The sequence below is a fragment of the Coloeus monedula genome (assembly GCF_965178545.1).
Source record: "Coloeus monedula genome assembly, chromosome: 10".
Taxonomy (NCBI): Eukaryota; Metazoa; Chordata; class Aves; order Passeriformes; family Corvidae; genus Coloeus; species Coloeus monedula.
The window spans coordinates 19,259,794-19,287,135 of NC_138790.1; the positions used below are offsets into that span (position 1 = coordinate 19,259,794).

Consider the following 27,342-nt stretch of genomic DNA (forward strand, 5'->3'; position numbering starts at 1 on the left):
CTTTCTTGTACCGAGGAGCCCACAGCTGGACACATTTACCTCAGGAGGAACTGAAAAACTACTTTTATTTTCAAAAAGCGAATCTGGCCTGCGAGAAGGCTCTAGATCGGGGCGAAATCGCTTGATTACATTAAGAGTAAGGTCTGTACTACGTTTTACAACGCCGTAACCCTGCGCCCTGCACAGCCCGTGCCCCGCTCCCTGTCCCGTCTCCGCCGGGCCCTGTCCCCGCCCCGCCCCCTCATGCCCCGCCCGCTCCCGGGCGCTCCCCGGCGCCGTCCCCGCCCCGCGCTTTACGGCAGCGGCCGCGGCGCGTTTGCGGCGGTGCGGACATGGTGAGTGCGGGGGCCGCTTCTGCCCGGCCCGGCGGCTCCCGCGCCCTTCCCGAGGGGCCGCGGGCTCGGCTCGTCCTTGACGAGCCCTTTCTGAGGGCCCGCAGAGGCCGCTGGCTCCGCTCTCGGCCCCGCAGCCCCCTCGGTGAATGCGGCGCCGCCGGACCGGGTTCCCCTCGTCGCGCACAGCTCGGGGGTTCCCGCCCCGCTGCCCTCGCCGTGTCCCCGCGGTGCCCGAGAGCGCTGTGCCCGCAGTTCAGCGTGTCAAGCGCGCTGTGCCGTGTTGGGCTGGGGGCGGTGTGTCCGACCCGCTGTGCGCGCTGCCGGCGGGGCTGCTTCCCTTTCCCTTCAGTAAACAAACTCTGTGTTCGTTCCCATGCAGGCCAGCACGATGGTGGCGGTCGGCCTGGCCATAGCGGCAGCCGGATTCGCAGGTGTGTAGGGGACGGGCGGGCTCTGAACCCAGCTGTACTCACACGGCCCGGTGTACTTAGCCGTGCTTCAGGGCTGATTTCAAGGTAGTTTAATAGCAGATACAGGACACTCTTTTGGGAGAGCCAAAAGAGTAATTAATGGCTGTAATTAAACAAAAGATCAACGTTCTTACTGTTTTATGTCCCAAAAGAGTTTATTCCACATTCTAATCCACAAGTTACCAGTTGCGCTGGATTGCTAAATGTTCATGGAACTATGCTTAACATCAGTCAACGCTGGTCTCTTCAAGGTCGCTATGCAGTAAAAACTTTGAAGCAAATGGAGCCACAGGTAAAACAAGCCCTTCAAAACCTACCAAAACCTGTAAGTTTTTATTTATCAGTAGCGTCTTTTTGTTTAAAATTTTACTTGGTGAAATAACTATGGACTGTTGTCTCTTAATAGCACTGCTGTATCTTCTCCTGTATTTTGTCTGTAACAACAATTGATTGCAGTAATTCTGGTGGTGATTGGCTAATAGAGAACTTGTATGGGCAAATTTAAGTAATCATTTAAATAATGATACTCTACTTCAACTGAATTTCCTATTTCAAGTGTAGAAGAAGTTTTGCTATTTTTACAGACAAAAGCTCAGCAGTTACTAAAGCAATAATGAGTGGGTTTAACTGATTCTTGGAAATTAGTGGTTTTTAAACCAACACATTTTCTCTTTCAGGCCTTCAATGGTTATTACAGAGGTGGATTTGAACCCAAAATGACTAAACGAGAAGCAGCTTTAATACTAGGAGTGAGGTAAAGGAAATGTATCAGAAATGAAATGTGAACAGGAGGCACTGGTGTCTCCTCACTGCTGGCTTTGTTTGGAAAGGTTGTCATCCAATGCCCAGCATCCATTGGGAGTGTCACTGCCAAGTCAGGAAATAAGATGTGACCTTTGAGGACTTTCTGTGCTTTTTGGGGGTTCTTTGCTGCACTTTAGCTTGGTTGAAGCTAATTCTGTGTGGACTTCCAGGCATCTGCATTTCCCTCGCACATTCCAAAGCCACGTGTGATCCAAATAAGCCATTTCAGGAAGCCTTGGGGTTCATTGTGTGTGGGGGACACGAGACTGCTGTTTTCTCATGGTTCCTGTCAGTGTTGGGGAATTTCAGGTGGATGCAGTGTGAAGGTGCTGCAAACCCACTTCTTGTGTCTGGAATAAACTCATCATTTCTGGAACATGGTAGATCTGACTATGGTGGCAATCTCTGCCAAAGCACTTAAGGCCAAATACATAAATCTATCAAATAAGAACTTTGAACTGTGGCATTTTTTGGGTTTTTGTAGTTTTTTACCTTAATAAACCAAGCAAATGTTTTTTGACTTACAGCCTTTGGGAAGTTTTCCCAGTAAAAATGTTACAACATAGTTCTGTTTGTTTTTAACTGTGTGGATGACCCCCACCCTATTAGACATGCTGTAGCATGTCTTTTTCAGCATACAGTGTTTTGGAAAAACCCTAGGAAACCTCTCCACGACTTACACACTACATATCAGTAGTAGGAAAAGAGAAACATACATATTAGCTAGAGAATTTATGGGTAAGACAGTGCTCACTTATTTTCAGACACTTTTTGACAATCTGGGGAATTTCATGAGTCAAAAGTCAGTTTTTCTCTGTCTTTCAAAGCCCGACAGCCAACAGAAATAAAATTAGAGAAGCTCATAGACGGATCATGCTTCTGAATCATCCAGATAAAGGTGAGGAAATTAAGTCATGTTGATTAGTTAATACATGTTTTTAACACAGATGAATAGAATTGTGTAGGGAAGTGAGTGATACATAACCACCTCAGCTACTAAAAAACCCACAGAAAACTGTGAAAACAAATTTTAGAGTGCCTTAATCCATGTGGGTGTAGAGCATATTTTTGTGTGTGAATGTTTTAAAAGCAACCAGACAGATTCAGCAGATCAGTTTGTTACCTGCTTTATCTTCTGTGAATATCAGATCAGAATATGAATTGTTAAAATGCGACTTAAAACCTCCTTAATTTTAGATGAAAACCCAGAGTACCCTTGTGTGTTTTATGTACCACTTGTGAGTTTGAGTTCATCATAAATGGAAAGTGTTGAGCCTTCTACAGCTGCTGAAGACATTAAACTATGAAATATTCCTGTTTGTGGTACTCTGAAGGCTCAGAATCTAGTTATGCTCAGAGTAACTCAAGGCATCTATACCTGTTCTAAATTCCATTGAGTGAGTCAGAATCATGTGTTGGTGTTCGACATTCGACTTCTCAATCGTCGCTTAAAAGGTAAAATGGCTTCCTTTGAAGTGACTGTTGAATTCCTTGCTTCTGTGCACCAAAATCTAAAATAATCCATGGGGATATGCCTTTCATAGATAATATTGAGTGAAAGTTACCTTCAAAATTAACCTTACTGAATATATGCAGAACCTAAAAATAGCATTTTGTGTTGTATATGACCTAAAGCTTCAAGTAAATAATTAGAGTGCAATTAATGGTATATATGCCACCAGCACAGTTGTTGTGCCTCATGGCTTTACAATTTTGGTGCATTTGCAGTGTGGATTCTGTCTCAGTCTCCCTAAGTAATTTTTTGCCCTGTTTAAAAACTGAACTGGTCCCTTGGTACAGCAGCACTTTGTGCTTGGCACGGTTGTCTGCAGACCTGTTACTTCAGTGCTTCTGTATTCACCACAGACTGCTAAGTCAGGAGTGACCAATTCATTTATGACTGATAAAACTGGAGCAAAAACCACTCCAGTAAACTAAAAGCAGCCTAACAGGAATGAGTGGTCTGACACTGAGCTCCTGCAGTGTCTGTGAGTGAACTTAGATGCCTTCAGTCACAACCAGTTTGTTCTTTAACTGGCAGAACCTCAGACCATGCCCTTTTTTCCCATGTCCTGTGGCATTATTATCAGCACAGAAGAGAAATGTTGGGTTTTTTCACCTGATTTGAGGTTCTCCTTCTTCTAGGTGGGTCTCCATATGTAGCAGCCAAAATCAATGAAGCTAAGGATCTACTGGAAGACCAAGCTAAAAAATGAACGAGAAAGAAAATCACTCATTCAGAGGGTTTGTCCCTGCAAATGATTATTTTTGATAAATGGCTTAAGAGAAGTTCTGATGTAAGTCTTTTGACTTAATATAAATGAAGCTGAAAATACAAACCCAGGGAGGTACTTCCCTCACGACTTAGTCACTTTTTTTTTGGAAATGCGTGAGGGAGTGAGGCTTAAAGATTTTTTCATAGCTGTTCTTTATTAAACAGCCAAATCTGCCACTCAGAAATGTTTTCAGTGCTTGAGAGCAGTAACTTGGTGTGGCCAGTGTGTGTTACCAGACACAGGTAGATTCACATGCTGTTACCTAATTTCTGTTGAACTGGCCCTGCTTAAAGTTCACACTGCTGCTCTTCTATCTGCTAAAATTAGCACGGTGAACGTGTTTGGGGAGGGGGTGGAAAAACCAAGAGGATTTATTGGACAGGAGGAGCTGGGAGAGATGTGTGGTTGTCTCTGCCTGCAGAAATAAACCACAGGAAACAATGTATTCCCTTGTCCTTGCCTTGTGAAAAACAGGGTTAAGTGTTACTGATGGATCTGGAATGTTCCAGATATTTTTAGTAACTTTTAGTTTTTGACAGATTTTAATAGCACTTAATAAATTCCATATTTGTAATAGAAGTCCTGTAGTTTTATACATTATTGTACACTACAAAGCCAGAGCTCACAGACTGAGGTTTGCACTTAGAGTGATTAGGAAACAGGAACTCTACATTGATCAGAGGATACCTGAGCTGGATTGTGCCCTGTTAAGCCTCTCACACCCAGCAGCTTGTAAGGATCTCAGCTGGGGCCAGGGAGCTGTGTCATACTCCACGAATCTTCCCAGTGTTTCTGCCACTATGGTAAAACACTGCACAGCACCTGTGAGAGTTAATGTCCACCTGGTCATAAACACAGTGGGGTTGAGGGCTTTCACTCCCAGAATCTGGACTTGGAAGTGCTGCTGGAAGCATCTCATCTTGTGAGTGCTGCCTGCTGTGCCCCAGCAGTGCTGTAGATGAGTTCTGGGCTGTTGAGGAAACATTACAACAGTAGGGATGAGCTTGTTCTGTGCCTTCAGGAGGATCAAATAGGGAGCATCTACAACCTCCCCTGAAGGGTAGTAATTTTGCTCAGCTACAGAATGTAAAGCAGGGTGAAGGACAGCTGGAACCCACCATGCACGGTTCTATAGTCTGCACATTCCAAGCCAGATGCAGAATATTTCTGTACTTAAGTATTTCCCAGCCAAATACTACTGACTTATTAAACATCGCTGGTTTTTTCCTTCCCTGTTTTTTTAATTTTCTCCACTCCTGTGCCTGCCCCATCAGCTGAGATACTTGTGCACACTTCAGCTACAACGTTTAACTCTGTGTGTTCTGCAGGAGGGATCGTTGTTGCTGAGCGTCCAACACCGAAGTCCTACGACAAAGTGCACACACAGGTCCCTGCCTGGGACATCTCTGCTGTAGCTCTAGCATGTAGAGCAGCTGGTTTAGAACTCTTGGTTTTGTCCTTACTTCTGACAAATCAGGCAAGACAAATTCAAGTCAGTACAACATCAATGCTACCTTTTGCTGTGATTTCTTACACCTTCTTGCTACCCAGATGTTTTTCCACACCGGTTTTGTGCTTACTTGCTCTGGCTCGTGGCCTGGAAAGATGGGTGTGTGTGTTGTACTTCAACTTATCAAAAACTACATCTGCATTAATTCCTATATATGTTAGTCAGGTTATGCAATTCTCCAAGATAAGGAGTCTGGTTTTAGACTTGTTAACTGATGTTTGACATCATCACCTTAACAAAAGGAAGAGCAGCACATTAGAAACTCTTACGAAAAAGAGTTAAGAGGTTCAAGCTGCCTAACAAGTAAGTTTCCATTGTTAGTTAACAGCTTGAAAACCTTGCAGTCAATAGTAATTTGAATTTCTGATAGAAACAGTCAACAGATGGAAGATCAAAGTTTATTTTCTTTTACTACCAGCATACAAAAAAAACATATTGCACATCAAACAACCAAAACAAAAATAAAAATACTCTACTAAGGACTAACATATGTAGTTTATACAGAATAAACTTTCTGGAAATTGATCTTTTCAGTAGTTCAGGTTATGTCTTAATGGACATGACTAATTCAGCTTAGTGTTAACTAAAGCTATGTTTGATTTTTAAATACTGTACAGTTTAATAAATAAACCAAACAAAGCCTCAATGTAGAACAGTCACTGCCAATGTCACCCAGTATCCCTGCAGATTATGAGAATTTAACAAATGTATTCCAGTGGTCTGCAGATTTTTCCTCTACATACAGCATTTAAAAAACATGTATTAAAACAGACCAGTTTCCAGACTAAACTAATGGAGAAATTACATTTCAGTGCAAAATATTTTAGACTGCATTTCTTTCTAGTATTCCTCAGGTGAAGAAGTGGTTGCATATTATTAAAAATGTAACAAAAGCAGCTAATGCTTTCATAAAGAGTATTATGTTAGGGATCCCCCTCACATCTTTGCCGTATTTTGAAAACAAAATAACATTTCCTATAGCCAGCAATTTTGTTTATTTAAATGTTACATATACTATCTCAAGGCACATCTGATGATATATTTATAACACAGTAGGTGTCAAAGTATGTTTAACATATGATTTCTCCAGGATCCCTCCCCTTTCTGTATTCCAAAATGGAGGAACTGAAAGTGCGGTGTCAAGACTGGCGATCCATATTCTATCTTTGGCAAGCTTATACAAGCACTATTTTAAATGTAATGTAAAAGAACTGTAAACTAGGAACTTCAGTTTATGAAACACCATTCAGCACTGCTTCTTCCTGATTATTTGCATCCTCCTGAACAGTGACTTTCTTTTCATCAGGGCTGTGCTGTAGTTTAGAAGGCTCATCCCCAGAGGTGGTGGCAGGACCATTCACTGCCTTTTCAGAAGGGCTGTTTTCATCAATCGCATCTTTTGCCTTGCAAAAACAAGAACAGGAGAATATTAAAAATTCCATAACAAGACAGAGTGTAATCTCAATTTCCCTCTGGATCACACAATAGCTTTTCAAGAGCAAACACCCCTTGTCTGTCTGTGCCTGTATCCTGTCATTTAGAGCATCTGATCACTTACCTTGTCGTTTATGGGGTACTTCTTTATCAGCCACTTTAAGGAAATCATGCCAGCATAACCCCCAGGAGTGCACACCCCCAGCACACCCACATGCTTATTTATTTCTATTTGTCTAAGCCCATGAAGGAGTTCACTGAAAAACAGCTTTACAGCCTTTCTGAAGTCTATAGCAAGATGACATTTTGTTAATGGATCTTTCTTGCTTTGCTGAACTCAGAGACAACTTGTGGCAATATATTGCCTCTATAGAAGAAATTCTGCTTTATTCAGTTGATTATTTTTCAGGATAATGTAATGCCACTCTGATCCTTTAAGAAGAAAGGATCAAAAACATACAATCTTTGTACAATTAATTCCTTCTAAAATAGTTTGTACAAGTCACTAAAAATACCACATAGTATCCTCTGTCTGTAACATGTTTTAAGGGTTAAGACTTACCACGGGCAATTTTCCCATTTTATTACATAATGCAACATTACTAAGTTTAGTATTTTAAAATGTGTACAGACTTAAATTTGATTCCTAAAATCTGCAACAACAGTCACAGTCAGTTCTGTTTACTCTGGGCCCTTTTTGCTTTTAATGATTTATTCTTAAACTCAAATGCACTTGTAGTCAAATGAGGCGAGCTAATTGAAGCCTTCCCTTCATTACTGTTCTGCTGCAAGGGAGGAGGAAAAAAGGAAATGCACATTAAAAAAATCTTACCGTTTCTTTCTTGGTTTTGGCTACTGTCTCCTTTGGAGGGTTTCTCTGTCTACTTTGAGATTCAGCTCGTGATATATAATCAGCTACTGTTACTGTTCAAGGAAAAAAATCACAGTGATGCTCTCATCAGCAGTCAATTCAGCATGAACCTTCATGTCTTTTCTGTACAAGTTACGCTCTAACTGGGAGACATCTCACAAAAGGCCTTCACACTTACAGGTTATCAACCGCACAGCAAGGATCAATTTGTTACTGTTGTTAAAAATAATTTTCACTAAAATCGGTGGTAACAATGATCTGAAAGTGGACTCTTAATAAAACAAATTTTGGTCCAATTGCAAATTTTATTGGAGAAGAGCTTTCTGTACTAGGTTTGAAGAGCTTTGGCTGCAGGCTCTTTGAACTATAGGCTGTGTGTGTCACTGGGGGTTTTATTAGCTTGAGTAGTGCAGAATTTCATACTAATGAAATGAAATGAAGTGAAATGAAGGCAGTGCCCAGAACTGGGGCAGGTCAGAGCCCAGTATCACTTAGGATGATGTAGCATCAAATCTTTGTTACGTCATGAAGCGACTGGCAAGGGAACTTGTCCTCCTTGAGGTACTGTGAGTGCCACCAGCACTGTGCCACCAGCACTGTGCCACCAGCACTGTGCCCTGCCTCGGGTGTGGCTGCTGTGGGGTGTGTGGACACAGCAGGGCTGCTGGAGCCAGCCCGGCTCAGGGGCAGCACGGCCGTGTCTGTGCCAGTACAGCGGCACTCACGGGGGCTGGCCAGGGCTTCTCTGACCTCTCCTTGCCACCTCAGCACATTTCTGTAGCCTGGTTTTGTGTGATCCTGCCCTCCTGTAACCACACCAAGACTCAGTTCTATCTTTAGAATACGGAGTACTGCAACTTTAAATATACACTTGTATCTCTGACAAGCAACAGCACATTAGGGTTGGCAAGCATTACCTATTGAACTGTACAGTCATTTTATATTTAGTGTATCAGGTATTTAGGTGAGCTCTTTGTCTGGATTTAGCAATGACTGTGCATGAAATCCAAATCAGACTGGCAACTACAACAGATGAATTGCTCTGTTACAGTAATTGGATTTCTTACAACTGGGCCGTTCCAGAACTATGAAGGGCAAGGGAGTTTCTGTGCAAGTACTTTATCTTTAAAATGAGGTTCTGTACCCAACTCCTCTAATATTGGCAAACAGGAAGCATGTTTCATGCACACAGTGCATTCTTAGTATTCCTCTGTGTATAAGGAACCCTAATATACAGCAATGTAAATCAAATGATACAACTAAATGACTGAAGTACAGTGGTTGGCACTGGGGAGAAAGAAGGGGAGAGTTCCTTCTGTCTTAATTTCACTCACACTTAATAGGTATTGATGAAGACTTTAAATTATTACAGCATTTTAACAAAGATCCCAGAGAAATCTTGTTTGGGAAGTCTTGTTACGTTCTTAGAATACTTCAGATTTAAAAGAATTCACATGATTTTCTAAGAATTACTAACATTTCTTTATGCTGCTGACTGAAATTAGTTTCTTAGAAGCTGAAATTCTGACCCGTTACAAATCTTATCACTGCTACAAAACTGGAATGTTGAGAAGAAACATGGGTGTTTGAGGTTTTTTAGGAGGGTGAGGTGTTTGATTTTTTCCTTCCCCCAAGTTTTAGTTAGCATAATAAAACAACTTTTTTCTTCTTAACCAAATGTTGTATGAGCACCACAGATACAAGGAAGACAAATATGGGTGAAATTTTGAACCTGTCAATCCAGAAGACCTTCTGTTACTACCCTGTGCCGTGTATGTACAAGCATTTTCTAAACAGGGCATTGTATTGATAATTAGCCAGTTCTCCTTTAACATTTCAAGTGTTAGTACACACAAAAGAAATGCAACAAGCCACAACAACAAAAAATTGGAAACATGCAATTTCACTTAAATTCCTCCTCCTTCCCACCCTCAATTTGCAGATGACTTAAAACTATTCCCAACAGCCAAGGACTGAGAGCAGCAGTGTGATGCAGGTGTGGGGCTGGCAAACCCCACGTGAGTTCCCTCACTGAGCTCTGCCAGGACCCACATCCTGCTGCTCCAACACTGCTGCTCAGCCAGTGCTGAAAAGGTTGTGTCCCAGTCAGTGCAAGCGCACAGATGCAGTGAGTGCAGACCATGAACCTTCATGTTTGTTGTGATCCTGGACCACAGAACTCAACAGCACTTTGGCCATTGACTTCAGTGAGAACTGGATCAGAAGCGTAACTCGTATGTCCAAGCAAAAAGTTAGACATCAATTAGTTTCATTAGACAGATTTTAGAAGTTTTCCTAGTAGAAGAAATATCTTTCATCTTTATCTAGTAGTCTTATTAGTTATTGAGTAACCTTTTGATATTATGCAGCTCTATGTAAAACAGCAGACACAACATTCTCTCATGCTTTTGACCTGAGATTACCCACAGCTCCACTCGAATTACCTGGCTGTCTATCTTCTGCCTGACCCCTGAAGCGACGCCTGCGGCTACGATTGCGTCGCTGGGGTTTTTTGTCACTATCATCTGCAATTGCAAAGTTTATAATGAACTATTTCTGATCATAAAATAAATAAATTCTTCAGCAGTTTCAGCATGGGGCATTTAAAATTGCTTCTGTTAAAGACAGAGACTAAAAGTAAGACAGAAAAGCTAAAAGAAAATTTTATACTGAAAGCATACACAGTAACACAAAAGCTAGATTTTACTTTTTGTTCTTGGTTCATTAAAACATTTAGGCACGTGCTTAATGACCTCAGATTTCATTTATTAAGTAACCATACGTCAAATTTTAGCAACATAACCCAGATTTTGTTTTTCTACATTAAGCAACAGAGTGTATTCTTGTCCCTGTGAGTATCGAGAGAATTTACTGAGGGAAAGTTCTTAAGTAGAAGCTCGGTAGAGACAAATTAACAGCTACTTAAGGAGCTTTCCCATACCGAGACTGAGGTTACCAAGGACAAAACAGAATGTGTATCTGACAGTACTGTTTCTATCAAAGTAGCAGTACCAATGGGAAACAACAAGTCAAGTCTTTGGTGTCTCCATCAGACAGTTTTTACAAAAAAGGCACATGAAAAGGCTAGTGGAGCTCAGTAAACAGAAGATTCCATGGCACAGCCATGGAGGGAGTCTTTCTTTAATCAGACAGCAACCTTGAACAGAACAACGATTCGTCACTTACAAAAACAAACAAGGGCTTCACTACACTTACAGGGACAACACATTTTTTGCTTAGCTTGCTCTGGGTCTACCATCCAACCATTTACATACCTAAACCATTCTCATTAACAGAAGCTGTATCAGACTCTGTCATTCCATCCATAAGAACAGCATCTTCATCAGTCCTTCGCCGGCGTGACCTCCTGCGGCGGTTGCTGCTGTGGTGGGACTCGCTGGCGTCGGTGTCCACGGTCTGGTCTGACTCCGTGTTATCCAGCAAGCTGTAAGGGTTGCTGTCCGGGTCTTTAAGCACTAAACAAACACAAAGTGTCCATCTAAGATACTGTAGTGATGTGTAACTTCATTTCCACGCTGACTTACAGCCGAGTCCCAAAGTTTCAAACTACAAAGCAACCTTAAGCCAAGGCCTAACACACAGACCTGCAGTATTTCATCTCAGACTGGATCCTCCGACCCTTAACCTAACAGTAACAATCCTGGGGCACCACAACAGGCACTTGCACTGTTTCACCACAAACATTTCCAAGATGACACTTAAGAGACCTTTTACTCAAAACTGCTAAATACATAAAACACACCTTTCACTCTGTGGTTGTGTGGTACTTCTGACACTGTTACAGTGTTAATGTTAGCACAGATTCTGATAAAACCCAACTTTCAATCAATGATTTCTTCTTTCATTCTGGATCTAAACGTAAGCTTAACTCAGAAGGCAGCCATAGGCAACATGCCAAAGATTTATCAACTTTGCTAATAACATTGTGTGTGAGCCGTAGAGGAAGGAAATTAAGATCACTGTGAACAGAAAATAAAAAAAAATGCTAAAACACGCTGTATGACACAACTATCACACAACTGCACTGAAATCTCAGGGTATTAAGATCAAAATGTAAGAATGGAGTATTTTAAAAAAGTAAGAGGTTATACAGAAAATTGCCAGGAAGACAATCTCAATTCAAAATCCATTTGGAACACAGTACCAGAGCTAATGGATGACTTTCCACCACGAGGTCCCCCACGCCCACGACCTCCAGACACGCTACGTCCTCGTCCCCCGGGACGTCGTCTGTTGTCTCGTTGGTGCCTGCTCTCCCTGTCATCTTCTCCTGCCAAGGACCAGTCACTAAGTTCATCTTTTCTCTCAGATTCTGTTTCAGAGGGATTAGAGAGCTCAGAGTTTGTACCTTGTATGAGAAGGAAAAGAAAATTGGAAATTAGTATCAATTTGGGGATTATATTCTGGTTTCATATCCTCAACCGAAGTATTCCAGCCAGCATTGCTGGTTATGGATGTATGTTAAGCCAGCATTGCTGGTTATGGATGTATGTTATTTAAAAAAAAAAAAGCATTAAATATATATATAAATATTAATACACATACAAGTATATAATCATAGATGTATTTTAATATTTATATGTACACCCATATATAAGAATATATGCATACATAAAATATAGAGCAGAAGTTACCTAAGTAAGATTCTCAATCTAAGTTTGTTTGTACTAACGTGAAATAAAGGCTGAAAGATTACCAAATCTGTAATTTCTGTACACAGATAAACCAAGGATTAAGCAGTGTTTCCTCTCTTTGTCTACACACTGCAGGCATTTGGTGCAGTTTCTAGGCAACTTCTCTAAAATTCCCAAGGACAACTTTGCCACCTTATAGCCGATGGCTGTTGCTAAGCAACCCCTTCTGGATGCTGTAATGCTGCTTGAACAATTTCACTGTTTATATTAAACAGCATCTCTAATACCCGGCCATCTCTGAGTACCCAAACCCACACAGCTTTTTATTACCTGAAAAACCAACACCTATTATTCATTTTAGGTATCCAGGAACTCCCCCTACTAAACCAGTCTGAAGTTTTAGACACATATGGCTCCATTTTGGGAGGAAAAAAAAAAAAAAAGTTTTCCAAATCAGAGTGTGTATATATAAGCAAAGTGAACAAGTTTTCTTACAGTTAGTCGGTTCATTGGGAAATAATAAGAAGTGAAGTTATAAACATCATCATCAGAACCAACACAACTAACACATGGCATGATCCAGGAAGCTACAGCCAGGGACAGACTGTAAAGCCCAAAAAGGGTCTGATTTTTTAAACAGAAATGAGCTACAGGTAGAAGATATCCAGAGTAATTTACTGCACTGAAAAAAAAACGATTGTCCTTCTTTGTGAAGCATGTTTATATTGAAATGCAGTGTCTCCATTTGGACGAGCTGGGGACGTGCACACCTGTTAGGAAATGAACCGTGCTTTTTAATTGAGAAATGCATCACAATACCTCACCATACCTTAAAACAAATCCAATTAGTTCCTGACCAAATTAAAAAAACTCACGGGACTTTGTGCTGTCTCCATGTTAAATCATTTTGGTTTACTTTTCAGAAATACGCTGCTAAGATGGCCATGATCACAGACAAGCAATTTTTCTCCTTCTCAAACAAAATAGATAATGCTAATTTCAGATTTTTTTTTTTTGTGTCTCCTGAAAAGCATCTCTATTTCCCTTCCCAGCTTTTATGATGTTATCTACCAACACTGAAGGACAAGATGTTCCCAAGTTTGATTTGTTAATTTTTTCAGTTTTAAACTTAACTTCAAGACTGCAAATCTAACGGGGTGTTTCGAGCTATGTACAAAATCAAATGGCAATTCTGAATTTCCAACCCTATCTTCACTCAAGTATGATGAACACAAAGAAATCCAGAGACAGTTTTGGGTTCAAAGGTCTCCCGAGGCCTCGCTCAAGGGCGCTCACCGTAACCAGACGTGTAATTGGGGCCCCTGCGGCCTCTGCCCCGCCCGCTGTAGGACCTGGAGCCTTGCACTGAGGAGAGGGTGCTCTCATCAGTGGTGTAACCCTTCTCCTTCTCAGGAACTCGGGTAGAGGAAGGCCTGAAGCCCATCCCAATCTGGCGCAGCTGTTCATCGATTTGGAGCCTTTCCAGTCTTAGTTGTTCTACCTCCTACATAAAATGAAACAAAAAACATTGAAAAAACTGCTGACAAACGTCCCTCAAAAAACACCATCACCCACCCAGTCATCTTGAAAATAATCATTCCTGTAGGAGAATTACCACCACCTGAAAGGTGACTACAAATAACAAAATTCAAGATGAGCTATCTCTGAGTTTTGGAAGAGATCTGAAAACTTTCTCTTTCACCACTACACAGATGACTTTTCTTTAAGACTACTTAATTACAAGTCATCGAATTTTTTACAGTAAAATTTAGGGGAAAAAAAAAAAGCAAACTGACAAGGGAACACAATTCAAACTCATTATCTTCGTTAACATCACATTGCAAAACCAACCTAAACAGATAATTGTTCTAATACTACACTGTGTTGTGTTACTCTTAGAAATTCCATCCTACCCCAACAGAGCATTAACCTGAGAATAGCAGAACATGAATACAGAGAAAAAATTGTGTTAGTTCCCAAATGCCCCTTAAACCACTGTTCTTTGCAGTCTGATTCTTTCTACCCCAACAGCACTAAGTAACCATGACAAGGTATTTACAGGCTCACGATACCCATGGGCAAGGTGCGGGCTCAAGGCACAAAGGTTTAAATTGTGATATACTGAGGAACAGTTTAACAACTGCAAATCCCACCAAAGCATTTGCTCAGAAATTCCCTTACTTTAACCCAAGTTTCCTCTTCAGATTGTCCCCCTCTAAATACACTCACCTTTAGATATGCGATGTGATATTCCAACAGAACTTGGACATTCCCAATGCTTTCTTTAGTACCAACAAATACAAACGGTACCATTCCCTACAGAAACAAAGCATCAAAGCTTTTTATCAGGAAGAACATTATCATCAAAACAATGCTTTCTTTTCAAATTATATAAAGAGATCTGTTTCAAATTACAAAAGTGAGCTGAACAAAGGCAGTAACTAAGCCTTGGACTGCAAAGACATTAGAAATAGCTCAGGCTGGTGTGACAGTGGGGGCTTCAGACTGTCCAGCTTTCCCAACAATCTATTCTGGAGATGAGGTAACCTGACATCCCATGTTCACATTCCCCCATGCAACACATGCTCTGTGTGTTTATCACAGCAGGTGTGTAGAAGTATCCACAGTTTACCAGGAAGTGCCCAGTGGTTCATTAAACCAACTTTACAAGACTCAGCACCTTTACAAGATTTTAGTGTTTGTTCTTATCTATTTAAAATATGTGGATACTTTAACACTATAAATCCCAAATTAGTTACGTAGCCAAAGTACGTATAGGACAAAGAGTAAAAAAAAAAAAACCCCCTCTTACATCAGCAGCAAAAAACCTTCCTTTAATTACCTCATATAAAATCTACTGCAAGATGCCCACTTAAAACTAATGCTCTCTATATCCACAGATTGTGAAATAAAACTGGATTTGAGAGTAAAAACCCAGTCACAGCAGGAAAGAATAAAGTACTTACATCTTCACGGGGCAGCTTATTTTCATTGTCTCCTTCAATTCTCACCCTGACGACTCCAGACTTGTCTACAATCTCCTGAATCACTTTTCCATTTTTTCCAATAACTTTTCCTTCAGAGGGCAAGAATGGTTAATTTTGCACCAGTGTGCATAGTATTTTAACATGTTTATTGATATTTTATATATAAACCCCCCAGACGATGTCAGAGAAAACTTCCAAAATTAAATTCTCTCTCTATATGCAGAATGACAAGCAGTGACAAAGATCACCACTGCACACAAGCTTCTAACAGAACCAAACCAAGAGTAAAAAGGCACAAGAGTTTTGCAAATTCTTATTTTAAATTTATGTGTCAAAATTATTTGGACCCCCTGACTCCACATGTGCCTTCATTCAATCTTTGCTGACATTTTAATAGGCTTATACATTTTTTGAAGCCTCTTAAAAAATTTTGGCTTTACAACAGATTTGTGTACGACCAGTGATTTTCATATTACCTTTAAAATACCTATTTTGAGATCATGCATGGGACCTAAACCAAAAGGTCCTTCAGAACTTGTATGTTTAAATCTCAAAAAAAGAAAAAGAGGTGACTCCTTACTACAAGAGTTTAGCTCTCAGGCTAAAGTTCTGTGAAAACGTTTCTTCATCCCGGCTAAATATATGGCACTTAAAAACATTCATGTTTAAATTAGGAGCAAAGGAAGGCAGAACAACTTTTAAAAAGGGTAAAAGCCAGAACTGTGTAACAGAATACTCCGTAAGGAATGTTCTTTTCAGCAAATATCAACATGACACAAAGTAACACGCAAAATATATTACAAATTTGTTTTCCTTCCTCAAAAGCTCTAACAGCTCAGCAGGTTTGGGTTTTTATCTTTCTGTACTGGAGTCACCGATGAGCACTGAACTTCCTTTAAGCTGGATGTCTCCATTAAGTGTAGCTAAATATCTGTCTGCTTACCTGGGTGCTCACAGGTGATGTAGGCAGGACATTTGCCTTCATCAGAAACTGGCATTGTAATTGTTTAACAGCAGCATTTTCAGTTAAACACACTGCTGTGACTTGTGCCCTGATTCTTATGTGGTATATATTTGCACTAATGCATGCTCTCCAAAAGCTCTCCAAAACTCAACTTGTAGAACATAAGGTTTAGCAAAATTCCCTGGAATAATTAGATTTACTGAACAAGACTGCAGAAAAAAACCTGTTCACATAGAAACTAGTGATTAACTTGTTGCATGTTAAAATGAGCTTTCACATTACATTGATGAGAAAACCAGTAAGTTGCATCAGATACACAATTTGCACAAGTTCTATTGGAAAAAAAAAACCCAAATGAACAAATGAAACCTCCCCGTACCTTAATCTGGTCAAGTTCTAACACCATGGAAGCCTAAGTTTTAGGAGTTTGCACATTAATTATTTAAATTAGGTTATTTACAATATGCAGGCTCCAAGCACCAAACCACAGGAGGTTAAAGCTCAGGTTTTAATTTCCCCTCTGTATAATCCAAGCTGTTCAATCAGGTACAACACCTGCAACTTACTGCCTCCATGCCCACGCTGCCCACAGGCTGGGCATGGGGAGCAGGGAGCTGCCAGACTTGAGTAAAAAGCAGGATAAAGGAAGTAGAATGAGGGAAGAGGAAAAATGTCCCCTGGGAAGGCCAGAGTAGGAGAAGACGTTTGTGTCTTTAAGTGGAACAAAATTAACTTCACAATACAGAGTGGCTTTCAATACAGAACCTAGCAGACTATGCTACACCTTCATAAACATGGAAACCTGCAACATGGAAAAATGCCTATTTTGAGACTGAGGCTGAGACCTATGAGCACTGTTGATTTATACAGGAGCTCACCAGCATCCAACCACCACCTCTGACAAACCTCAACCCAGGAGGGAGCAGTAACAGGAGAACTGTCTTGTGTCATTCTTGCAACTCAGCTGGAGTACTTCCAGATTAAACTTTGGAACTTAGTTTCTGCACTTTTAAGCAGTCAATTTAGTAAGGTGTATTTTTTCACTACAATCTGAACTTCAAATATTACCATTAAATTAAAAGTCTGTAATCGAGTCAATTTAAGTGTTAAAATCCTGACAAAGAATTATGCAGCAACAATATATCCAATTTCATAATAATTCTCTGATACATGTAGTTTTAAAAGATTAATCACTTTCTACTTAAATGGAGAAATCAAATGTTGTACTGGCATCTATATCCTCTTTGCAAAGTTATGTTGATTAGGCTCCATTTCCCCAACTTTTCATGTTTTAGCAGTATTACATACCAACAAGATTTCTGGGAACTTGAATAAAATCCTCCACAAATTCCAAGTAACTTCTGGCCTTTTTTACTGCCTCAGCAGTCTGGAAATGAATTTAAAAAAATGGAATTTATTTGTGAATATAGCATGTTAAAAGCAAAACCTTGTAGCAACAGCTGCAAGTCTTCCAAACAATCTTATTTTCAGAAAGAGAAGAATAGAGACAAGATTAATCTAGTTTTAAACTAAATCATAAAGGAATAATTGAGTGAAATGCCCAGAGACAAAATTCAGTAGTAAAGCAAAGCATCAGTAATGAATAAACTATATTTTTATGTTATTTCAAGACATTTTGAGACATCAGAATGGATGCCCCATCCCTGGAAGTGTTCGAAGGCCAGGATGGATGGGGCTTTGAGCAAACACTGCAACTGATATTACAGCCAGGGCACTCTCTTTCCAGAATGCTGGTTTCTGGCCACAGTTCATCTACAATGCTCTCCAAAATAGGACAGTGGCTCTGGTTACGGGGGAGAACTCCTGTGAATGCTCTCTTACAGCTTTATTATTAAATGATGGAAATCAACTGAGTTAACTGGGATGCCGAAACAAGAAACAAGGCTACAAATTAGCAACAGCATAAGTATAGAATTAAAGGAGGAGTATCAGCATCTAGTCAGTAAAAACAGCTTAAGAGCACAATTTCCATTTTACACTAATGCCTCAACCCTTTCATCTGTCATTTTTAGGCAACACATGAAATAAGAGTACCACCAGCTCCTGCACCTTTTAATCAAATCAGGCAAATCCTACAAGAAGAAGAAAATGTATAAACCTCTACTTCTGGCAGAGGTCAAAATGATAGCAAAAGAAACATGGACAAATTGGATTTCAAGATAATGAAAGCAGTGATCAAGCACAAGAAACAGATGAACAGGAAGCCACTGTGAGGAGCAGAGGTTATGCTGCATTCTCAGGGCAACTGCTCAAATGATACAAACTTAACAGAGGTTAGCAATTTTTCATCCTCAATGAATTCTACAAATGGACACAATTAAGCAAAGAGTTCCTGCCTCAGGTATGTTTAGCAGTTCTTTCCCAAATAAAGGTGAAGGAACAGTGAATGCATTTACCGAAGCAGTCAGGACAAGAAAATATACAACTGCCAGAGCTGCAGCTCTCCAGTGCACCCTTAGGCCTCTCTACACTTGTCATGAGTACTCAGGATTTTTACGTGAGTACAACCTGGGTAACTCCTTCACACCCCAACATGAGTGAGCACATAAAGCTGACTCAGACAAGGTATTTTCAATTCCTTGTAGTGAAACATGGATTAAAGACCTCAAAGGATTCCAGTCACTACCAGGTACCTTTGTTAACTCTGAATTACAGCCTACACGTCCACTGATGCTCTCACACAGCAGTCCAAACAACCAAGACACCTCCATGCTACTGACGATTCTTTAATAGAAAAATTAGTGTTTTCCTGAACTCAGCATTGCACCTACCAGTGTTAAGAACTGCACAAGAATTGACTGCAATTCCACTATGACAGTAATGAAGGCCTAAGAGGAACTCTTCTATTTCTGACACAGCTCTCCCTCTCTGGGAAGCACAACGTTTCCATAAGCAGTCTGAAGTTCACAGGCCTGTGATCTGTACAGGCATCACAATGAGAAGTTCAAGCAACTAGAGAAGGGTCTTGAAACCAAAATGGTCTCGACCAGACAGGGATAAAAGCATAAGCAGCATGCCATACAGTTTAAATTCCTTCTATCCACAGACATTTCCAATATTTTTTAAAATTTATCTTCATGTGTCTTCCCTCAAAGAGTCTAGCCCTGAGCAAGTGAACCTTTATTTGTATGCAAAACATCAGCTATGGGAAACCCTCACACTGCGACTGCTATGTCAACAACACTGGTTCACTACTCCCACACATCTCAGCCTGAAATTGTCTGCCTGTGCATTCAGCCATTAGGGCCTGGCTGGTTGCCCACTGCAGCTGAAAAGAGGCAAAAAGAATAGGCAAGTGTAGCCAGATGCTGAAACCCTTATCATGTGGAATTGTTAAGCTGCCTGGCATTTTTAGAAGCACTTATCACTTCTAGGAAGGACAAGGCTGGATGTGTCTAAAGGCATTTTTATTTAGGGGGCATCTGGTATTTGTAATCATTGCTGTGCACCTCTGTAAGAGGCTGGTGACAGTCATAACCTTTCCACGAGTTCCAGCATCACACCACTCACACGAAAGAGATCAAAACTGGAATACACTGGACATTCCACTGCATTTCAACTTGTCTGATTCTTCCTCAGGAACTGAGATGCAATTTACTGGCAGTAGGAGATCAAAGAAGGATCTGTTGTCACCCTGATACCCTAGAAGCATTTCCAAAAAAAAAAGGACACAGAATTTCAGGAATACTGTAAAGTACAGAAGTTTGACCTCCTCTCCACAGGATCAACTTCATCTGAATATTTGATCACAACCAGGTTCTACTCCTGACACTGATGGAACAGAATTCAAGACCTCAGATCCCTGAAACAGGACACAACCACAGATTTCCAGAAGTTTTAACATCAGATACTCAGTGGCACCTGTAGAGCTGGTAACATGGGATAAAAACCCTCAAAATATGTTCTGACAGGGCCCTAGTGAGAGTGCATTTTTGTCACTAGCCTTCTGCTTCTTCAATGGATCCTTGTTTTGCCCAAGGACCAGCTACATTTCAAGGTAGTTGTGAGATTCAGAAGAGTCACACAAATGGAATTAACTTGGAGCAAATCATTATTTTGCCACAGCCAGCATTAAATTGCCAAAATATTAGTGTTAGAAGCAATAGATACAGGCTTTAACACACCTGGCTAGGTCAAAGGAGCAGACACCACACAGCAAAACACACATGAAAAGGAGGAGGGAAGAGGAGAACCAATAAGGTTCCGAGGGAGAGAAGAAACCCAAACAAACCCATGATCAAGTCAAATAGCAGGAAATGATACTTCTCTCAGGTTGACCCAGGATATACACAGTGCAGTTACAGCATTTGTGCATCAGCAAAACGGAATGATTAGGACAGAACACACCTTATGGAAGTCACCACTGCAACAAAGGCTTGTATTTCAAATATATGCAGTAGAAGCTGCCACAATGTCAACACGCACAAAGACACTCACACAAAAACTCAGGTGCTTTGTGTTCTTAATTCTGGGTACAGCTCTCACCACTCTAAAAGCAGGTACAGAGAGAAATGCTCCAAGGATTCATACAAAGTTCCCCCCTTACCTCTCCATAGATTCTGAAAGTACCGGTATCCTCTTCAAGTTCAATGGTTGTAACTCCTGGAACTTTTCTGGCTTGTTGTATATTACTGCCATGAGTTCCTATAGCAAGTCCCATTAAATCTTCTCTGACTACAAACTCCTCATGAAATGCTGCAGCAAGCTGCTTTGTGCACTGAAGGGAAAACAAAGGAAGACTCATCCACATGCACTCACTGTAATGCACTGCTCTGAGCTCAGTTTCAAGCAACAAGAGCCACAAGCTGCGGCTTTACCTCCAAGTGTTTTGTAGCTTCCTCATTTCTTGACATCAGCATGAGTTTGGTGCGAATGCTGCGCAGGTGCATGTCACTGAGGATGTTCACTCTCTTCACTGTTGCTTCACTGGCAGACTACAGGAGAGAGGGAACCTAAGTTTTGGCTTTGTAAGCAAATACACATTTAAAGGATAAATCAGGAACCTACTGAAACTAAGTCATAAACATGATCTCAATTTCTAGAGATTACATGAACCTTGTTCTTCCTCAAAACAAAGCACAAGAAATTCAGCAGCACCAACTACTTGTTCTCACTCACAACACATTTTATATTAAAGACTTCGCTGCCGAATTACACAATAACCCTTTCCCCTTCATGTTGCCCCAATAAATCTTTCTACCATATACATGCTTGTCACCACATGAGTAAGAGAGTTAAGGAAATAATCAAGGACAACACAATCCTGCAGAGTGAAGTTCAAGTGGACAATATTAAGTAAATGGAGTTATGAAGAAAAACTAAAGCTGAGACAAGCCTATGCAGTAAGAACAGCACCACAGAAGCATCTAAAGTGAATAATTCCTTAATGCCTACACTGAACTGGTGCAGCTCTCCACGTGGAAACCCAGCTGTGGGTCAAACTGCACAGCGTAACACAGCACAAAGGGAAAGCCATTGCTCCAGAGTGGAGCAAGATGATTTACCTCTGAGCCACCTGCTAAAATCAGTGAAATAGAACGCACCTGAGAATGCCAAAAGTCATACAAACAAGGAGACCCAAAGCTGCTCCTAAATTTAGGTTGTATGCAAAGATTAAACAGATCTGCTTATATTAAATCTCTCACAATTTACATAGCTTGACAAGTTAAACCATTTTCCTTACACACACAGAGCTGGCTATATACTTCCTATAAAAAATATACTGGGAATTCATGCAACATTTACATAGAAGCAATTACTTACCAGTATTATTAGTTGAGCAGTTTCAACATGATAAAAAATTCGACATGCTCCCACAGCTTTCTTGAAATCTTTATGTGCATTTTCATTAGCACACCTAAGGAGACAAAATGACTGTTATTTCAATAAGCTGCCATCAAAACTGAACATGTAATAACATAATCAGACCCAAGAACATTTCAGTAGTTTATGGCAAGGACTGTTCACAAAGAGGGAAGTTCCCATTCTCTCTAACATGGTTCCAGAGCTTATTTCCCTGTGGATTCTACAGCACCATGGTTATCTGGCAAGTCTCAGTAACAGGCCCACTGTGAAGTGAATCAACTGTACAGGCATGAAGTTCCCACCTGAGAACTTGCCTTCTGTCCTTACCCTGAAAGCTCAGCAGGGGTCCCAGGCAGCAGTTTCTAAATGAGCTACTGCAGCCATAACCACCCTTAAAGTTCTTCATGGACCTGTAAATCAGCCTCTAAAATAGAAGCCAAGTGGGTTTTTCTCCCCTTCCAATAAGTAAAAGCCTTCTTGAAGTGTGCAGAGCTACTCACGCATCTCTCAGGTCTTCAGGAACATCCACTGTGCATTTGAAGAAGGTGTTCTTTTTGACAGTTTTGTTCTGATTCACAGGTCGGAGTCGTTCGTAAGTGACAATTTCATTGTAAGTGGCATCACAAGCAGCGTATTCAATAACATAAAACTGCAAAAGAGTTTTTTTAAAAAATGGTAACTCCAGCAAGGAACAACAAAGACATAGTAACATTACTGGCATCAGCAAGGAAGCACAAAATATGAATATATAAACAAAACCCTAAAACTAAGTTGATATAATGATACATTTCTACACAAAGGAGCCTGGACATATTTTGGCACCCTTGTGCTCCCTCACTGAAGCCAAAACACTGTTATCAGCACAGTCTCAGTCCCCCACAACAGCACAACAGCAATCAATCAATTGGATTGATTTTTCTGATGCCCATCTCTCTTTCAAATACTTTCATTAGTTTAGTTCAGTTCAAGTTCCAAAACCCAAAGTGTTTACTGGAGCTCTAATTCTAGAAAATATTGAACAAAGAATAATTCTTCACAGAAATATCACTCTGCACCACTTTAAAACAAACAAACAAACAAGGCAAATCCACTGATTCAATGGGCAAACTACCTGGGAATCATGTAAGATCAAAATCAATATAAAAACTCAATCTTTTTGACACACACTGCCAAATTTAGGAAGGCAAGAGAACTAAGACTATTTAAATTACCAATAATCTACTCCTACACTTCTACCCAACACATACAAGTTTAAAGAAGCTTGTGTGCACAGTATCCCTGAAGCCTGGCTCTGTGTTAGGGATGCAACCTTATCCTCCCCTCCCTTCCACCTGTATCCAATTTAGGGGTGCCACATTCACCTCTCCCTCCCTCAAAATTGGTATCTGTTTGTCTCAACACAATTTGCTTAAGTATCCAGAAAACACCAACCACTCTGGTCATGACACACTGTTTTCTAATTTCAAGTTTTAAGTTTAGTTTAAGTATCATCCTAATTATATAAAGCTGCTTTGAAATGTATCAATGTATCATTATTACCCCAACTAATAATAATGAACAATAAACACTAAACTACAACTAAATTTAAGAGATCTAACACTATGTGATCTAAAAACTTAACTTCTATAGTTAAAGATAATTCTGGATATCAGAACAATCCCAAAGCAACAAATCATTAGACAAATGAGTTGTTTGTGAATTTCATATTAACTCTGAGGAAAAAATCTAAATATGGAATCATGATAAAGACAGTACAAAGCAGCCAGTACAAACTGTGAGGTTCTTTGCAGGGACAATTCCTTAAAATAACTGATTTGACAAGCTTACACTGGCCACTGAGGGTAAAAAACCATTTTTTCCTGTAGAAACTGGAAAATTAGGAATTGGATAAAACTGAAATTAAAATCAGAATTAAAAAATTTACTTTTATGACTTTTTCCAAAAATTAGTAGCACAGCAAAGTAATGGATAGCAAAATTTCAAATTTCTGTGACATTTAAGAAAAGCATATGAGCCACAAATGACAAACTACCATTTAAATCAGTCTGTCTCCTTTTATCTTCTTTTCTTAACAAGCTGCTTATTCGCAAGGGTCAAAACACAGAATCTTCCTTTGGTAGGTGTTTACTACCACCTTGTCCTTACAGAGCTCAACAGAAGTTGGTATTTGTTGAGTTTTTACACAATAATAGAAACTGGATAATTATTTTTTCTCAGTACTGTTTCCTTTAGTTTTAGGAATCTGATACAGCAGAAGCATCAAAAACACAGGACTCCTCCCACAATGAGGTTCAAATCTTTTGCTGTCTTTTCACAAAATAAAGCTTTAATGAGACCAGGTCAAACGCTGCCACAGCTCTATACACTCAAGTGTCTGAATCTGCAATTTACTTGGCAGCTGCAAACCATTTATTTATGTAAAATAAAAACTTGACATATGTGAAAGCAAAACAAGCAGTGCCCTTCTACTACACTCAGTAAGAACACATACACAAAAACCAACCCACAGCCACACAGAGCAATAGCTACAGCAGGCTTAATTTACAGACTATAAGCACGTTTTAACTGCAGGTGCTTTACTTCATATTTAGCACCAAATTCAATCCACAAAGCAGGTTTGTTAGAAGTCCTGTCCTTGTGCATGCCTTCAGTCCTTCAAGCAATTAAACTGCTGAAAATGGAAGTCACTTGCTCAGCTCTAAGGGCACAACCCTCTGCTGTGCAAGGCAGCAAAGGTCATTCCAAAGTGGTCTCAACTCAAAATTCTCTTTTCTCATGTTTTTTGTATTTGTAGTACTTTATTCAGAGTTTTTTCATGACAAAGAACTTCTATTGACTGTATTCAACATGAAAGCATGAAATCATTAAGTTTTAAAATAATTTACCTCTCCTTTCATCATTCGAACTTTTGCCAGCCACCAGCCACAAGGTTCTTGGTCATTTGCCCTAGAATAAACCTGAAAATGAAAGAATTTCTTAGAATAGTTGCCCAAAACTATGAAGTATCCTCAGGAAAGGAAACCATTACTTTGATTTTAGAGACAAGTACAGAAAAAAACCCAGAAGTTAAACTAAATCACTAATGATACTACAATGAGCAGGGAGCAGAACATGCATATTTTGATTTCTAGATTTAGTACATCACTCCTATTAACACTCTCTCTGTAGAACATTGTAATTCACACAATTTCCTACGAGACTGTACCAGACATTTCATCTGGGTTAAAACTTGTTATCAGAGCAGCTCTATTTACATCTTCATATCAAAGATTCCAACACTTTACATTCCAGGTCAAAAAAGAAAACTGCCTAGATTTTGTGTCAGAATTAAAACCTTCTCTGCTATTTTAAGTTTTAGATTTTGAAAAATTTCCACTGGTAGTTTTGTGGGAAAACTGAAATGTCACAGCTTCCCTGAAATTCTAATAAACCCATGTGTAGACACATGCTCCATTTTAAACCTTCAGCTTGGTAATGCCCTTACAACCCTCACCACTGCCTTGAGTGGACAATCAGTTACAGACCAGAACAGGTCATGAGCATTCACTCACCTCCACCTCATCTCCTTCACCGATTTCCTTCTTGATATCAGGGGGTGGTGGTAACCTGACTTCATTGAAGGGCACCTGGCGCTCTGGTTGCCAACTGGAAGTTGAAAAAGCATTACACATTAATTCTCAAACTTTCCTATCGTTTTCTGCATTTTAGTTTTGGAATTCTGAGTTTCACTAAAATTCATTCTTTCCATATAATCAGGCCTGTTTCCTTATTGCTAGAAAGCAAACCTTATAACCAAAGGAACAAAATAATCATGTCAAGACAAAATTCTCTGGGAAGATATTTAATGACAAAATTTTGAAATTAACTGAAAAATTTAACTAATGGCTTTCACGAAACCCCAGTGAAAGATATTATATGATGTACTTAACGCTCCTACTGCTCAAGTCATAGAGCCCATATACAGATATGAGCTCAGCTTTGCAGTCCACTATGGGGTTCACCCATTTCTCCTCCTCATAGTTAACATTTCAATTGCTTACCACCAAAGTTCTATGTATTCCAGGAAAATCTGACTCCGACATTTAACAAAACTTTCCACCTGCCAACTTGCTGATGTTCCCCAGTAACATATCTTTATATCTGCCTATCAATACCAATTACTTCTAGGCATACAAAATAAAGGTTGACTTTCTTGTACAGCAAGACTATTTATTTTACTTTAGTTGGCTCTACAGAAGTATTTTATTTGTAGAACTGTATGTTTTCAGCGCATTTTATGAAGACTACTGGAGCAATTAAATCCACTGTGCTCCCCTGAAATTCCTTTTCCTTCTACTCTGTGAATGTCACAGAATGCCATCAGCTGTTCCTCGCTCTTAGTCAGAAATCCAACTAAAGACTCTACACAGGTTGACATAAAATCAGGGGAAAAAAGACCCTTCACAAAACCCCTATTAATTTAGAGTATCTGAGGGACTTTTAACGGTATCTGTCAAAGTATTGCAATGTCCACCATTTCTGCCCATCTGATTCACATTAGACACCCACAGAATCAGAACCAACCAACTTGCAACACTAAGGATTACTGCAAGTCATTTGCTTTGCTTACTTGTAACAACCTGCAGACAGAGCAGCCTAAATTAGTGGAACAAGTCTGAGCATAAGGAGCAAAGGGCACTTCTGCAACTGTCTAGGTAAGAAGATGGATACATTTACATGTTTGGTCTGAAAAGACAGCTTACACTCAAGTACCTCAATAAAGATGTTACATATCATATAGTTTTAATCTAGACATTATAATAAAATTTTTCTTTCAATTATAGTTTGAAAAAGAACAAAAATGCATGAAGACTATTACTGAGGTGCTGGAACACATTCAGAGAAGGGCTAGGATGCTGGTGAATGGTCTGGGGCATAGATCTGATGAGGAGCAGCTGAGGGAGCTGGGGGGGCTCAGCCTGGAGAAAAGGAAGCTCAGAGGGACCTGAAAAGAAATGGTGTCAAGTTGTGCCAGGGAGATTTAGGTTGATACTAGGAGAAATTTCTTCACTACAAAGGTGGTCAGACACTGGAATGGGCTACCCAAGGAGGTGGTGGAATCTCCATTCCCAGAGGTGTTCAAAGGCACACAGATGTGGCACTTGGCCACATGGTTTAGTGGTGAACATTGTGGTGCAGGACTAATAGCTGGATTTCATCTCAGAGGATCA

General features: G+C 40.1%; 2 protein-coding genes across 2 annotated transcripts in view; one reads left to right on the forward strand and one right to left on the reverse strand.

Moving 5' to 3' along the window:
• The first annotated feature begins 304 nt into the window (after positions 1-304).
• Positions 305-4,464, forward strand: DNAJC19 (DnaJ heat shock protein family (Hsp40) member C19). Its single transcript, XM_082288449.1, has 6 exons — positions 305-335; positions 715-766; positions 1,057-1,130; positions 1,483-1,559; positions 2,437-2,507; positions 3,755-4,464. Exons 1-6 carry the CDS (start codon positions 333-335, stop codon positions 3,823-3,825), a joined length of 348 nt encoding a protein of 115 aa, XP_082144575.1. The 5' UTR covers positions 305-332; the 3' UTR covers positions 3,826-4,464.
• A 1,315-nt stretch (positions 4,465-5,779) lies between these two features.
• The window catches only part of FXR1 (FMR1 autosomal homolog 1), a 33,788-nt gene continuing 12,225 nt past the window's right edge, over positions 5,780-27,342 (reverse strand). Inside the window, exons 3-17 of the mRNA XM_082288131.1 lie at positions 25,684-25,777; positions 25,018-25,089; positions 22,633-22,781; positions 22,091-22,184; positions 21,145-21,261; positions 20,874-21,044; positions 17,615-17,693; positions 15,322-15,431; positions 14,585-14,671; positions 13,652-13,859; positions 11,866-12,069; positions 10,976-11,176; positions 10,145-10,225; positions 7,662-7,753; positions 5,780-6,798 (exon numbers count right to left, since the gene is read on the reverse strand). Coding sequence (XP_082144257.1) covers positions 6,628-6,798; positions 7,662-7,753; positions 10,145-10,225; positions 10,976-11,176; positions 11,866-12,069; positions 13,652-13,859; positions 14,585-14,671; positions 15,322-15,431; positions 17,615-17,693; positions 20,874-21,044; positions 21,145-21,261; positions 22,091-22,184; positions 22,633-22,781; positions 25,018-25,089; positions 25,684-25,777 — 1,930 coding nt within the window. The 3' untranslated portion in view covers positions 5,780-6,627. The remainder of the gene's footprint in view (positions 6,799-7,661; positions 7,754-10,144; positions 10,226-10,975; positions 11,177-11,865; positions 12,070-13,651; positions 13,860-14,584; positions 14,672-15,321; positions 15,432-17,614; positions 17,694-20,873; positions 21,045-21,144; positions 21,262-22,090; positions 22,185-22,632; positions 22,782-25,017; positions 25,090-25,683; positions 25,778-27,342) is intronic.

Bases quoted from the DNA above. Each gene is read 5' to 3' on its own strand.
- DNAJC19 (XM_082288449.1), top strand. The intron at 767-1,056 runs GTGTGTAGGGGA...GGTCTCTTCAAG, and splicing joins AGCGGCAGCCGGATTCGCAG to GTCGCTATGCAGTAAAAACT. The intron at 2,508-3,754 runs GTGAGGAAATTA...TCCTTCTTCTAG, and splicing joins TCTGAATCATCCAGATAAAG to GTGGGTCTCCATATGTAGCA.